This window comes from Brassica rapa, chromosome A05 (assembly GCF_000309985.2).
Source record: "Brassica rapa cultivar Chiifu-401-42 chromosome A05, CAAS_Brap_v3.01, whole genome shotgun sequence".
NCBI lineage: Eukaryota > Viridiplantae > Streptophyta > Magnoliopsida > Brassicales > Brassicaceae > Brassica > Brassica rapa.
The window spans coordinates 27,664,236-27,680,222 of record NC_024799.2 but is presented as its reverse complement, the minus strand read 5'-3'; the positions used below and the strand labels follow the sequence as shown (position 1 = coordinate 27,680,222).

General features: G+C 32.2%; 2 protein-coding genes, 1 long non-coding RNA gene and 1 pseudogene across 4 annotated transcripts; 2 read left to right on the top strand and 2 right to left on the bottom strand.

Moving 5' to 3' along the window:
* Positions 1-960: 960 nt before the first annotated feature.
* On the bottom strand, positions 961-2,829 carry LOC117134262. 2 transcript variants are annotated; one of them, XR_004458498.1, is made up of 2 exons: positions 2,723-2,829; positions 961-1,292 (listed from the first exon to the last, which is right to left on the bottom strand). It is a non-coding gene; the product is annotated as an uncharacterized LOC117134262 (long non-coding RNA). The 2 variants fall into 2 exon arrangements; XR_004458499.1 differs by lacking the exon at positions 2,723-2,829 and adding an exon at positions 2,019-2,129.
* A 5,777-nt stretch (positions 2,830-8,606) lies between these two features.
* LOC103870936 (serine carboxypeptidase-like 25) lies at positions 8,607-11,421 on the top strand. Its single transcript, XM_009149134.3, has 8 exons — positions 8,607-8,977; positions 9,588-9,791; positions 9,871-10,046; positions 10,137-10,436; positions 10,542-10,672; positions 10,752-10,847; positions 10,938-11,043; positions 11,128-11,421. The coding sequence occupies exons 1-8, from the start codon at positions 8,713-8,715 to the stop codon at positions 11,269-11,271; spliced, it is 1,422 nt and encodes a 473-aa protein (XP_009147382.1). The 5' UTR covers positions 8,607-8,712; the 3' UTR covers positions 11,272-11,421.
* Positions 11,422-11,618: 197 nt separating this feature from the next.
* On the bottom strand, positions 11,619-15,238 carry LOC103870938 (annotated as a pseudogene).
* LOC103870937 (UDP-glycosyltransferase 83A1) lies at positions 12,660-13,530 on the top strand. The gene is made up of 3 exons (XM_033292745.1): positions 12,660-13,107; positions 13,225-13,355; positions 13,444-13,530. The coding sequence occupies exons 1-3, from the start codon at positions 12,660-12,662 to the stop codon at positions 13,528-13,530; spliced, it is 666 nt and encodes a 221-aa protein (XP_033148636.1).
* Positions 15,239-15,987: the final 749 nt, after the last annotated feature.

Below are 15,987 nucleotides of genomic sequence, written 5' to 3'. Positions count from 1 at the left end.
TTTAGAAATTTTAAAACAACCCCAATTATCATATGCTTCATTCTTATAGCATTTACCGAAAAAATCAGTATTTTCGTAGGGGGTTAGCCCATAGATTTTGAGAAAAAATCAAAAATATGAAAAATCTGTTTTAATGCATAATTGCATCCTTCACTAACATATGATGAAGGTCAAAGAGGTTTAGAAATTTTAAAACAACACTAAAGATCATAGACTTAAGTATATATATATCATTTACCTAAAAATTCAATATTTTCGTTGGGGTTAACTCATAGATTTCGAGAAAAAATTTTAAAAATGAAAATTCTGTTTTAATGCATTGTTGCATCCTTCACTAACATATGATGAATGTCAAAGAGGTTTGGAACTTTTTATCTCTCCTTTTCTTTAGAAAATATGGATTTTATAATGGTTAGTCCACCAATTTAGAGAGTATTATGAAGTTTTACTAAATTAATTGGCAAAAAATTAAAATGATGCCCATGTACCATGAGAAAGAGTTTAATATACATTAATACATATGTAGAGTGTGTTTTGAAATTTTAAAACAACACTAAAGATCATAGACTAAAGTATATATATCATTTACCTAAAAATTCAATATTTCCGTATGGGGTTAACTCATAGATTTCGAGAAAAATTTATAAAAATGAAAATTCTGTTTTAATGTATAGTTGCATCCTTCACTAACATATGATGAAGGCCAAAGAGATTTAGAACTTTTGTTGTCTCGGTTTCTTTAGAAAATAGCGATTTTATAGTGGTTAGTCCACCAATTTAGGGAGTATTATGAAGTTTTACTAAATTAATTGGCAAAAAATTAAAATGATGCCCACGTACCATGAGAAAGAGTTTAATATACATTAATACAAATGTAGAATGTGTTTAGAAATTTTAAAACAACACTAAAGATCATAGACTTAAGTATATATATCATTTACCTAAAAATTCAATATTTCCGTATGGGTTAACTCATAGATTTCGAGAAAAAATTATAAAAATGAAAATTCTGTTTTAATGTATAGTTGCATCCTTCACTAACATATGATGAAGGCCATAGAAATTTGGAACTTTTGTTGTCTCGGTTTCTTAAGAAAATAGCGATTTTATAGTGGTTAGTCCACCAATTTAGGGAGTATTATGAAGTTTTACTAAATTAATTGACAAAAAATTAAAATGATGTCCACGTACCATGAGAAAGAGTTTAATGTACATTAATACAATTGTAGAATGTGTATAGAAATTTTAAAACAACACTAAAGATCATAGACTTAAGTATATATATCATTTACCTAAAAATTCAATATTTCCGTAGGGAATATTAGGGAATATATCAATATTTACGTCATAGATTTCGAGAAAAATTTATAATAATGAAAATTCTGTTTTAATGTATAGTTGCATCCTTCACTAATATATGATGAAGGCTAAATAGGTTTGGAACTTTTGTTGTCTCGGTTTCTTTAGAAAATAGCGATTTTATAGTGGTTAGTTCACCAATTTAGGGAATATTATGAAGTTTTACTAAATTAATTGGCCAAAAACTAAAATGATGCCCACGTACCATGAGAAAGAGTTTAATATACATTAATACATATGTAGAATGTGTTTAGAAATTTTAAAACAACACTAAAGATCATACACTTAAGTATATATATCATTTACCTAAATATTCAATATTTTCGTAGGGGTTACGTCATAGGTTTCGAGAAAAAATTATAAAAATGAAAATTCTGTTTTAATGTATAGTTGCATTCTTCACTAACATATGATGAAGGCCAAAGAGGTTTGGAACTTTTGTTGTCTCGGTTTCTTTAGAAAATAGCGATTTTATAGTGGTGAGTCCACCAATTTAGGGAATATTATGAAGTTTTACTAAATTAATTGGCAAAAAATTAAAATGATGCCCACGTACCATGAGAAAAAGTTTAATATACATTAATACATATGTAGAATGTGTTTAGAAATTTTAAAATAACACTAAAGATCATAGACTTAAGTATATATATATCATTTACCTAAAAATTCAATATTTTCGTAGGGGTTAACTCATAGATTTCGAGAAAATTTTTAAAAAATGAAAATTCTGTTTTAATGCATTGTTGCATCCTTCACTAACATATGATGAAGGTCAAAGAGGTTTGGAACTTTTGTTGTCTCGGTTTCATTAGAAAATAGCGATTTTATAGTGGTTAGTCCACCAATTTAGGGAGTATTATGAAGTTTTACTAAATTAATTGGCAAAAAATTAAAATGATGCCCACATACCATGAGGATGAGTTTAATATACATTAATACAAATTTAGAATGTGTTTAGAAATTTTAAAATAACATTAAAGATCATACACTTAAGTATATATATATCAATTACCTAAAAGCTCAATATTTTTATAGGGGTTAACTCATAGATTTCGAGAAAATTTTTTAAAAATGAAAATTATATTTTAATGTATAGTTGCATCCTTCACTAACATATGATGAAGGACAAAGAGGTTTGGAACTTTTGTTGTCTCGGTTTCTTTAGGAAATAGTGATTTTATAGTGGTTAGTCCACCAATTTTGGAAATATTATGAAGTTTTACTAAATTAATTGGTAAAAAATTAAAATGATGCCCACGTACCATGAGAAAGAGTTTAATATACACTAATACATATGTAGAATGTGTTTAGAAATTTTAAAACAACACTAAAGATCATAGACTTAATTATATATATCATATACCTAAAAATTCAATATTTTCGTAGGGGTTAACTCATAGATTTCGAGAAAAATTTTTAAAAATGATAATTATTTTTTAATGTATAGTTGCATCCTTCATTAACATATGACGACGGTCAAAGAGGTTTGGAACTTCTGTTTTCTCGGTTTCTTTAGAAAATAGCGATTTTATAGTGGTTAGTCCACCAATTTAGAGAGTATTATAAAGTCTTACTAAATTAATTGACAAAAATTAAAACAATGCCCACGTACCATGAAAAAGAGTTTAATATAAATTAATACAATTGTAGAATGTGTTTAGAAATTTTAAAACAACACCAAAGATCATAGGCTTAAGTATATATATCATTTACCGAAAAATTCAATATTTTCGTATGGGTTAACTCATAGATTTTGAGAAAATTCAAAAATATGAAAAAAATGTTTTAATGCATAGTTGCATTATTCACTAATATATGATGAAGGTCAAAGAGGTTTGGCGCTTTTGTTGTCTCGGTTTCTCTAGAAAATAGCGATTTTATAGTGGTTAGTCCACCAATTTATGAAGTATTATGAAGTTTTACTAAATTAATTGACAAAAAATTAAAACGATGCTCACGTACCATGAGAAAGAGTTTAAAATACATTAATACAAATGTAGAATGTTTTTATAAATTTTAAAACAACACTAAAGATTATAGGCTTTAGTATATATAGCATTTACCGAAAAATTCAATATTTTCGTATGGGTTAACTCATAGATTTTGAGAAAAATTCAAAAATATGAAAAAATGGTATAATGCATAATTTTATCCTTCACTAACATATGATGAAGGTCAAAGAGGTTTGAAACTTTTTTGTCTAGGTTTCTCTAGAAAATTGCGATTTTATAGTGGTTATTCCACCAATTTAGGAAGTATTATGAAGTTTTACTAAAAAAATTAAAACGATGTCCACGTACCATGAAAAATATTTTAATATACATTAATAAAAATTTAGAATGTGCTTAGAAGTTTTAAAACAACACTAAAGATCATAGGCTTCAGTATATAGAGCATATACCGAAAAAATCAATATTTTCGTAGGGGTTAACACATAGAATTTGAAAAAAAAAAATTTAAAAATGAAAATAATGTTTTAATGCATAGTTGCATCCTTCACTTAAATATGATGAAGGTCAAAAAGGTTTAGAACTTTTGTTGTCTCGGTTTCTCTAGAAAAATAATGATTTTATAGTGGTTAGTCCACCAATTTAGGGAGTATTATGAAGTTTTACTAAATTAATTGAAAACAAATTAAAACAACGCCCACGTACCATGAGAAAGAGTATAATATACATTAATACATATATAGAATGTGTTTAGAAATTTTAAAACAACACTAAAGATCATAGGCTTAAGTATATATATATTATTTACCGAAAATTCAATATTTTCGTAGGGGTTAACTCATAGATTTTGAGAAAAATTCAAAAATATGAAAAAATATTTTAACGAATAGTTGCATCCTTCACTAACATATGATGAAAGTCAAATAGGTTTGGAACCTTTGTTGTCTCCGTTTTTCTAGAAAATGGCGATTTTATAGTGGTTAGTCCACCAATTTAGGGAGTATTAAGAAGTTTTACTAAATTAATTGACAAAAAATTAAAATGATTCCCATGTACCATGAAAGAGAGTTTAATATACATTAATAAAAATTTAGAATGTGTTTAGAAATTTTAAAACAACACTAAAGATCATAGGCTTCAGTATATAGTTTAATATACATTAATACAAATGTAGAATGTGTTAACAGCATTAAAAATAATAGGCTTTAATATATATAGCATTTACCGAAAAAATCCATATTTTCATAGGGGTTAACTCATAGCTTTTGAGAAAAATTCAAAAATATGACAATACTATTTTAATGCATAGTTTCATCTTGCACAAACATATAATGATGGTCAAATAGGTTTGGAACTTTTGTTATCTCTGTTTCTCTGAAGAATAGTTATTTTATAGTGATTAGTCCATTGATTTAGGGAGTATATGCAGTTTTACTAAATTAATTGATAGAAATTAAGAAATCTGTCTATGTACCATGAAAGAGAGTTTAGAATAAGTTAACACAAATGTAGAATGTGGTTAGAAATTTTTAAAACAACACTAAAGATTATAGGTTTCACTATATTGAGCGTTTAGCGAAACATTAAGTATTTTCGTAGGGTTAACACATAGATTTTGAGAAAAAATAAAAAGTATGACAATACAGTTCTAATGCATAGTTGCATCATTCAATAACAGATGATAAGTTTGAAACCTTTGTTGTCTCCGTTTCTCTAGGAAATAACAATTTTATAGTGGTTAGTCCACTTAATTAGGGAGTATATGCAGTTTTACTAAATTAATTGATAAAAAATTAGAACGATGTCCATATACTATGAAAATGTGTTTAATATACACTAATATAAATGTATAATATGGTTATGAATTTTAAAACAAATCTAAAGATTATAGGCTTCAATATATAGAGTATTTACGGAAAACTCAATATGTTCGTAGGGGTTAACACTTAAATTTTGAGAAAATTTTAAAAAATATGACAATATTGTTTTATTACATAGTTGAATCCTGCAATAAAATATGATGATGCTTAAAGAGGTTCGGAACCTTGGTTGTCTCCGTTTCTCTAGAGAATAGCAATTTTATAGTGGTTAATCCACTAAATTAGAAAGTATATGCAGTTTTACTAAATTAATTGATTAAAAATTAGAAGGATTTTCATGTACCATGAAAGAGAGTTTAGCATACATTAGTAAAAATGTAGAATGTGATTTGAAATTTTAAAATAAGACTAAAATAGTAGGCTTCAGTATATATAGCAGCATTTACTCGAAAAATAATATTTTCGTAAGGGTTAACACATAGATTTTGAGAAAAAATCAAAAATATGATAATACAGTTTTGATGCATAGTTGCATCCTACACAAATTTACGATGATTGTCAAATGGGTTTGAAACCTTTGTTGTCTTCGTTTCTCAAGAGAATAGTGATTTTACTTTGGTTATTCCATTGATTTGATTTAGAGAGTATATGCAGTTTTACTAAATTATCTGATAAAAAATTAGAATCATGTCCATGTACAATGAAAAGGATTTTAGCATACATTAATACAAATTTATAAAGTGGTTATAAATTTTAAAACAAATCTAAAGATTATAGGTTTCAATGTATAGAGCATTTACTGAAAATTCAATATTTTCACATAAATTTTGAGAAAAATTCGAAAAATATGACAATACTGTTTTATTACATAGTTGAATTCTGCAATAACATATGACGATGGTTAAAGAGGGTTTGAAATCTTTGTTGTCTCCGTTTCTCAAGAGAATAACGATTTTATAATGGTTAGTCCACTAATTTAAAAAATTTATGTAGTTTCACTAAATTAATTAACTAAAAATTAGAATGATGTTCATGTACCATATATAAGAGTTTAGCATACATTAGTAAGATGTATAATATGGTTAGAAATTTTAAAACAACATTAAAAATATTAGGCTTTAATATATATAACATTTACCGAAAAATTCAATATTTTCGTAGGGGTTAAAAAATTTATTCGGTTCAACTATCAAATCCATAATGTCATCGACGTTCAGCAACCGAAAGATGATAGACCGGATTCCGGTTTGCGCTGATCTTGAATTTGAAAACAATAATCAGTGAGTGCAAGACTGCAAGCGGCGGCAGTTAATGAACCGGTTTGGTATGATTAAAAAGTTGAACCTTGAATAAGTTGAAACTGGGTGGAATAAGATAACCGGAAGCTTTTCAGCTTCTTGCGAGACATCATTGCTTCAAGAAAAATGAAATGGTTTTGGACCTTTAGAATATTCCATGAACTGAGTTCCGAGCTTAACAGATATGATAAGTCATGGTTTTAACGGGGCCAAGCCCAGTACAAATGTCATCGATTTATGATTGGCTTGGTGACATAAGCGACTGTAAATGGTACGTGAGGTTAGCAGAGATTCACCGCTTTCATGTCCTTAAAAACGTCACAGAAAGAGAAATGGAAGAAGGAAGAAAGTGACTGACACAAACTCTGAATATGTTAGGACAAAATATACGTAAGCACAGTTTCTTGAAATGACATTAACACTATTCGACCTCACTCGTTTCTCTGCCATTTCATCATTTACTCTTTTTTAAAAGAAAAAAAAAAACAGTGTATTTAGATAGAGATACGAAAGCGTCATTATTATGAAACTTTAATATATATCTCATATGCCAACTACCACTTATGTGCTTCTTTAAATTCCATTAAATCACTTTTAATCATTCTCTTTTTTCTTTCAAAGTTTGAAATGATTTATAAGACATCTGAAAGTAAAAACTATACATATATTGCTAAGCACGGGATCAGAATCTTCTAAAGCAAATGTCAGATTCTTCCAAAAATAGTTTATTTTTATGGATAGAAACGCGAAATAAACTTGATGATAAAACACCCAGTTAATCACATGTGTCGAGCTTAGGTAGCAATGTAAATTTTGTTGTTATTGGATATTACTATTTATAAAGTTATATAGAAGTCACAGACATTGATTATCAAGAAGTCATTCATCGCTTCCAAGACCAGTAATATTCTATTCACCATAAGTGAGATTGAATGTAAGTATAAATTATGGAGAAGAAAAAAATGGTTTTAAGTATAATACAAAATAGAAATGGAGGAAATGTTGTAGTGACCTATGAAAAGATGGTCAAACTTGTAGGTATTTCATCCGTGGAAAAGGAGAGAATACTTTTCCCATAACGTCCACAGATCAATTTCATGCATGGGTCCAAAAGCAAATATATGTATATTTCTTGTATGTATTTAACATATCTATTCAGTAAACGATTGAAAACAAAAAAAATCATCGAGAGAAATCTAACTTCATTTTTATAATAAGTTTTGCATGTACATGCATGCATGTGGAGATGTAGTATAGATTATATATAAGTATAAAATATATGAACACACGATTGATCTAATGCTCTGTCATATCAAATAACGTATTGGCTATTATAAGCTGGTGGTGTCATTTAAGTCATCATTGTATCTTCTTCCATATTTCATAAAGTTACTGTCACTGACAATACTGGTGGGCTTTTCTTACCATCACTCATTTTTTGGCTGGTGTTTATCCTTTCTCAAATAAACTTGAGCACACGAGCCAACAAAAAAATAGAGATTTGGCTTTCCTAAAAAAATAAGAACGACAACCCATCTCTAAAATAAAATAAAAAAAATGATGTTTTTGCTTCAATGTGTTCCTTTATAGAGAAATACTATATTTGTCTCTATAAATAGAGGAATGCTATTTTTTCTCTATATTTAGGAGAAAAACTAGCATTATTCTATTTATAAAAGTAAACATAGCATTCTTCTATTATAGAGAAACACATTGGAGCAAAAACATCATCTTTATTTTTTCCTCTAATTTAGAAATCTTTATTACATAGATGAGTTGGAGATGTTCTAATAGTATAGTTTTAGAGTTTAAACAACTGTAGAAGCAGTGGCCTAATGGGTTTTATTGGCAAAAAGTTAATTAGTAATGATATGAGTATATATTTTCTTAAGATTGGCGGTAATAATTAGCATAAGAAACATAATTGAAAGAGTCAAACTACAAAAACCATGCGAAAGGAAATTAATTAACTAAACTGCTGAAATTAATTGACATTATTTTGTTAAACAGTTAACAATATTAAATTCCTTACTGACCATTTATTTCTATGATTTTATTGTTGACCAGAAAAGAGAGTAACATTGTTTCCACTTTCCAATATATATATATATATATATTTTTTATTTTTATTTTTTTTTTTTTATTATAATAATAAATCTTAATGTTATTAATATTCTCCTTGTTTCGTATCTCTCTCTCTATTTAAGACATGCTAAAGGTAGAACTGTAGAAGCCGATCTGAAAAGTCTCCGACACACTCTAGATTTTCTTCCCCTCCATCTGACCATGACGATGGTAAAATGCGTACTTTTCACCACTCTCATGGCCATACTTATCATGACATCTCAAGGGAGAAGTCAAGCAAGAGAAGGAGAGAAACAAGCCGAGGCAGACCGGATTACATCACTTCCCGGTCAGCCTAATGTCACGTTTGAGCAGTTTTCCGGCTATGTCACCGTCGCTAAACACTCCGGAAGATCACTCTTCTATTGGCTCACTGAAGCTTCTCACCTTCCCCTCTCCAAACCTCTCGTGATTTGGCTCAACGGAGGTAATTGATCTCTTAATTAAACATTATTAATTTGTTTACTCTGTGACATTATAATGGAACTGTGATTATTTATCTATATTATTTATATTTTATAATACAATATATTGGGTTTGGCCTACTAGAGGCATGCGAATAATGCCCTAACTACCACTGGATACTCACTATTTATTGGAGCCCACATTTCTCAAAAAAAAAAACAATTATGTTTGTGTTACCACGTATCATGATTTGCAGTTGCACAAAAAAAAAAAAACGTATCATGATTTGCGTATCTTATACAACTCGTCATTACAAAGATGATAAATGGATATTTTTACTATACATTTATGTTCATGATATCGTAATGCGTAGTTTAACATGCATGCATTCAATAGAGTAAATGTAAATGTTGAAAATTATAAATATCATTAAATGCAATTTTCAAACCAGCATTCAGACACTATTAAATACACACCTAACTATTTATTGGTCTCTCTTTTTCGCCCCCTTAAATTCAACCTCTATCCCAATTTTCTTTTTTTTATTTAACAAATTTACAAAAAAAAAAACAGAACAATTTTAATACTAGTATAGATTTGTCTGAATTTTAATACATGTAAAAAATGATTAGGACCGGGTTGTTCGTCGGTAGCGTACGGTGCGTCGGAAGAGATTGGACCATTCAGGATAAGCAAAGGTGGGTCCGGTCTGTATCTCAACAAGTTCGCGTGGAACTCAATCGCCAATCTCTTGTTCCTCGAAGCTCCCGCCGGCGTCGGCTTCTCTTACACTAACCGCTCCTCTGATCTCTTCAATACCGGCGACATCCGTACCGGTACAACTAAACCATAACCAATCCCTCTTAATTACTCACGGTTTGACTTAACCGAGGACTCTGTTTCTCTGTCTTGCAGCCAAAGATTCACTTCAGTTTCTCATTAAATGGCTTCAACGGTTTCCGAGATACAACCGCCGTGAGATTTACATCACCGGCGAGAGTTACGCCGGACATTACGTCCCTCAGTTCGCTAGAGAAATCATGAACTACAACAAGCGTTCTAAGAATCCAATCAATCTCAAAGGAATCATGGTACTAAAAAAATCAAAATCCTCTGTCTTCATCACACTAAGTCGTGTCTTAGCGTTTGAAACCGTTGCATTTTTTTGTGTGTTTTGTAAGGTTGGAAACGCCGTGACTGACAATCACTATGATAACCTCGGAACGGTGACGTATTGGTGGAGCCATGCGATGATCTCTGATAGGACGTATCACCAGCTGGTGAACACTTGCGACTTTACTCGACAGACGGAATCTGATGAATGCGAAACGCTTTACTCTTACGCGATGGAGAAAGAGTTTGGTAACATCGATCAGTACAACATCTATGCACCGCCGTGTAACAAGTCGAGTGAAGTTGGCGGTGGAGTCGGTGGCTCCTCTGGTCGCCGGAGTATGCATCTCCCTCATCTTCCCCACTCCGTAAGAGCCTATTTCCTCTGTTGATCTTCTTGTTTAGATCCGGTTAACTGTTTAAATTGTTGGTTATATATTTTGTTTTTGTTTTTTTCCGGTTAATGTGAGTAGGTGCTGAGGAAAATATCAGGGTATGATCCATGTACCGAGAGATATGCGGAGATCTATTACAACCGGCCTGATGTCCAGAAAGCTCTTCATGCCAACGCCACCAAGATTCCTTACAAATGGACAGCTTGCAGGTTCATACTAAAACTGATATCGTGTTTAGTTTAATTGCCTAATAACTCTGTTTTTAATTAGAGTTGGTTTTGTTGGCAGTGAGGTACTAAACCGGAACTGGAACGACTCAGATTCATCGGTTCTACCTATATACCGGGAAATGATTGCTGGTGGGATAAGGGTTTGGGTATTCAGGTATGCTATTTTCGGTTTTAGCAATGATATATCACCGTGAAATATTTACCGAAGTCGTTAATCCTTGGTGTTTTTTTGGTTATGGTTAAGTGGTGATGTGGATTCAGTCGTACCGGTGACGGCGACTAGGTACTCATTAGCAAGACTTGGTTTGAGTACCAAAGTCCCTTGGTATCCTTGGTATGTCAAGAAGCAGGTATGTGACTAAAACCCTGATTCTCTTTGGTTATCGTCGGTTTTAGCTATAATACATCGAATTGAACCGAGATTGTGGTTTTAGGTCGGCGGATGGACGGAAGTGTACGAGGGACTAACGTTCGTGACGGTGAGAGGAGCAGGTCACGAGGTGCCATTGTTCAAGCCTCGTGCTGCTTTTGAGCTGTTCAAGTATTTCTTGACAGGCAAGCCACTTCCTAAGGCTTGATTAAAAATCCAAGTCAAGATCAGAGATTGTAATATTCGAAATTATGGTGAGAAAAACAAACTAAATGTAAAGTTTGGGTTATGATTTATGAGTTATGAGATTGAATTAAAATCAAATTTTAGAGTTAATGACTTACTATCATTTTGGTTTGATTACAATAAAGTACTAACGTAAGCGCAGTATCAAATTAGTCTTGATTCCCAAAGGAAAAAGACAAAAGTCAATTAGTACTCTGAAGAAGATTCGTTGCCCTTTTAGTTCTGTATAATGAATCAAAAACTCTTATTTGGAAAATAATACAAAACTAGATTTTGATCCGCGCTTGGAAAGCGCGGGTTTTTTGAATTATATTATAATACAAAGTCTTATTATATCGAAAATATAATTTTTAACAGTTATATAATCTATGAATTAGTTTATTTGATATTTTATATGTACACATTTACGTAAATTTCTTTTAGCCATGAGAATTATATCCGGATCAAAAAACAAACCAGACTGACCCGAAAATTTAGGTTTAATTTTCAGGTCCAAAAAAGATAACCTATTGGGGTTTTTTATTGGACCCGCAGGTCTTTGTTTGAGTCCGGGTCCTACTCTAGACCCGATCATAAATATGTTATGTTTATTAGGTATATTTGGATATTTCGAATATGTTTCCAGCATTATGTGATATTTTTTTTAGGTTTTTGGTTTACGATTATAGTTTTTGAGTTCAAGTAAATTTTTAAATTAAAAAAAAATTGGGTGTTTTCAGTTCAGTGACAGATTTTGAATAAGATTTTGAATTTTTAGGTATTTGAATTTTTTTTGGTATTTGTTTGGAGTTTCAAGTATTTTTCGTGTTTCAGATTTTTTCAGATTTTTTAGATATTTCAAATTTTCTTAGGATCCTAAATATCCAAACAGGTGTGGACCCATTACGTCCATATCGGGTCCAACAACCTTTTGATATAAATTTTTAATGTTATTGTACAAAAACATGATTGATGAAATATTTTTAGAAAACTCATTTTTAAATATAAAAATATCTATCAAACTATAGACGGTTGAAAGTTTAGTATATAATATGAGATTTTAGTAGGAAAGTTTATATATGATATGATTACGTTATTATAAAGGAAAGAGGAAGGTAGAATGTACACATATATATTGTGTAATTTCTCTTGCTTTAAATCATATATTATATGATAAAAGTGATAGTATAAAACATTACTTTCAATACTTTTATGATTAAAAGTCAAAATGATAAATATAGTAATATTAATAATTAAGATTTAGGAGTGATATTTGAATAAATAAAAAAATTGAATAAATTATTGTTGGAGAAATATATGGTAACATATTGGTAGATTCTTGAAGACTCCTTTAATAGTATTGATAGAAAAATGGGAAGGCCTCATGTCATGTTCATAACTTACCCAGAACAAGGTCATGTTCGTCCTCTACTGATCTTCTCGCGTAACCTTGCGTCTCAAGGAATCACATTCGTTAACACCGAGTTTAACCACAACCGCATCATCAGTTCCTTATCAAAACCATCCCACGATGATCATGTGGTGGATGGGATCAAGCTTGTTTCAATCCCCGACGGTTTAGAGGATTCACCAGAAGAGAAGAACGTTCCTGGGAAGTTGTCGGAATCAGTTTTGCGTTTTATGCCGACCAAAGTAGAGGAACTGATCGAGAGGATGATCTCGGAAACTAGCGGTGCGGTCATTAGCTGCGTTGTGGCGGATCAGAGCCTAGGATGGGCAATGGAAGTTGCAGCTAAGTTTGGTATCAGACGAGCGGCGTTTTGTCCCGCTGCGGCTGCGTCTATGGTTCTTGGATTTAGTATTCAGTTTTCATCAGTAAAATTTACAAAAATAGCACAATTTTTAATTCATACTGTAGTATATTTTAATATACTCTTTTGCCTGAATTTTAATTTTACAATGTTAAAATGATTAGGACCGGTAGCGTACGGTGCGTCGGAGGAGATTGGACCATTCAGGATAAGCAAAGGTGGGTCCGGTTTGTATCTCAACAAATTCGCGTGGAATTCACTTGCCAATCTCTTGTTACTCGAAGCACCCGCACCGGTATACCTAAACCAAGAACCAATCCTTCTAAATTTTTTTTTTTTTTTTGAATTGATGTTAAATTAATTCAAGAAAAACTTTTTTACAGAGGATGCAACATGTTTCCATGGCTTTAGTGTACTTGCAAACTCCCACGTGGAGATACAGTTTCTTACTGTTTTGTCGATGCTTTTAATTAAAGTTGCAGGGCTGTTTGAGCTTTCCCCATGCCTTCTGCAGTTTCTTTCCTTCCAAATAGCAGACAGAGTGGACTGGAAAACATATCTGATCAAGAACAAACGGGTGGAGTTACTAGTCTGGTCTGATAGAAGCCGAATCCTTCTAAAATTACTCAAGGTTTACCTTAACCGACGGCTCTGTTTCGACTTGAGAAAAACAAGAAAAAGGTAAAAGACTTGCTGAGTAAAGTGTTAAACTCCAAAGACAGCAAATGACACAAATCCATTCTCTATAGTCTAATTAACGAAAGGACAAAAACAAATAAAACAAACTTAATGTTAAACTGAAAAAGCGACGCTGCAGAACTTGAGTTGTCGTCTATTGGTATGTCTTGTGTAACTCCACAATCGGTGGGTTTAAAAGAAACAAGTCGTGAAGAAAGATCATAACCAACCAAGAAGTTGTTCTGTGCTATGTTACCAAAAATAGCTTCTCCAAAAGTTGGTGACGGCGGACCACATATAATATTCAGACAAATGGCGCCTTCTCCATAATCCATATACGTATTGTTTTTACCCAAAACAAGATCTGCACCTCCACTGAAATGCATTGTGATCACTGGAAAGATATCCATTGTGTCCGTTATGTAGCAAAGCGAATAGTCGTCCTGGTATGTTACTCGTTCCGCTGTAACAACCTTTTCCACTGCCTTCCTCACTAGGCTGCAGTAGCTCGCGGGCAAGAAGGTTAAACTGGTTCCAGAGTCTATGATTATGTTCCCGTCTACGGCGTGGAACGGTGTCCCCAATGTTTCAATGCGAGTCTCCTCAACGCTGACCGCGTCTAGGTTTTGGTAATAGGAAACATTGTTCTCCTTCTTCATAAACATAGGGGTCGATACAGTCCCTTCTCCTGACACAATAGCATTACTTCCAAAGTGTATCTTACTAGTTCCCTCAGGGGAGAAGCAGTAAGAAATTGCACGTTGCATGTCTTTGCCCATCTGAGAGACGAGTGATACCGGCCCCAAATTTAGACCAACAATGCCCGAATAGGATCTTCCACGCACTGAGCTGTTGTGCGAACATCCAATAATGGTTTTAGGCATTACATAGGACTGGCCAGAAGTGGATTTAATCGTGACAGTCTCGGTAGCAAAGCTTCCTATGGAATAGGTATGGTCTGCGTAGACAATATCATAAACACAAGAATGGTCGGGTGTGTTGTTGCATCTTAGATCTTGGTAGGTGGAGGATTTCGAAGGGTTGAATATTGGATTGCGTTGTTCGTAGCAGTTAAGACAAGGCAAACATTGTGTCCATATGACACTGCTTCCCGTGTCTATGACTGCTTCGATCTCGACAGGAGGTGTACCGATTTGGAGTTTCATAAGATACTCTCCTGTGGAGTTAGTATCAAAGATGACGTCGGCGTAAGGAGATGATCAGAGTTGATCGTAAGTGTTAGAGCGACCAGTACTAGAAGATGAATTAGACCGACGGTGGATTAGGTCCATGGTGAATCCGGCGGGAGGTGATGAGGAGACAGTGACGACGGTAACAAAGAGAAGAGCTGTAATGATTTGAAGAGAGAGTGCCATGCTCATCATTCTGGTTGCAAAGGGCATTGTGATCGAATAATACAATGCAACCTTCATGCACATATTTTTATAGTATGGACTTTTAGTCTTTAAATTGTTAATTCTCTTGATTTGTCATTTTCCCAATTTTCTTTTTTGAATATTTTACATTTTAAGTGATAAATTTGTAATTTTGATTTTTGGTTTTCCATTTTGATGTTCCATTAATGGAAATTATATCACTTCATTATATATAGCGAAATGTATATTTTACCTAATTGTTAATGTAAGTTTACTAATATATGATATGACTTTTCTACACCCCCAATTTATATCGCGACTAGAGAGTTGCCAAATTTGTGAAAAGTAAAATTTGACTATAACTCTGATTCTTTTTGGTTTTTTTGATCAAACGGATGGTTTCATTAATTTAAAACAAGCATTACATGCCCACGAGGGGAGGAATGTCAGCGGAGGCGAGAGCTAACTTTTTGGTTATCTTCGGTTTTAGCTATAATACATCGAATTGAACCAAGATTGTTGATTTAGGTCGGAGGGTGGACAGAAGTATGTGACGTTCGTGACGGTGAGAGGAGCAGGTCACGAGGTGCCATTGCTCAAGCCACGTGCTGCTTTCGAGCTATTCAAGTATTTCTTGACAGGCAAGCCACTTCCAAAGACTTGAAAAATTTCCAAATTAAGATCAGAGATTGTAATATTTCAAAATTATATTGGCGCGAAAAAAAAAAACTAAATGTAAAGTTTGGATGATGAATTGATGATTTATGAGTTATGAGATGGAATTAAATCAATTCTAGTTTAATGAGTTATCATTTTGTTATGATTACAATAATGTACTAACCTAAGCGCACTTATTTTCGTATCATACAAGTC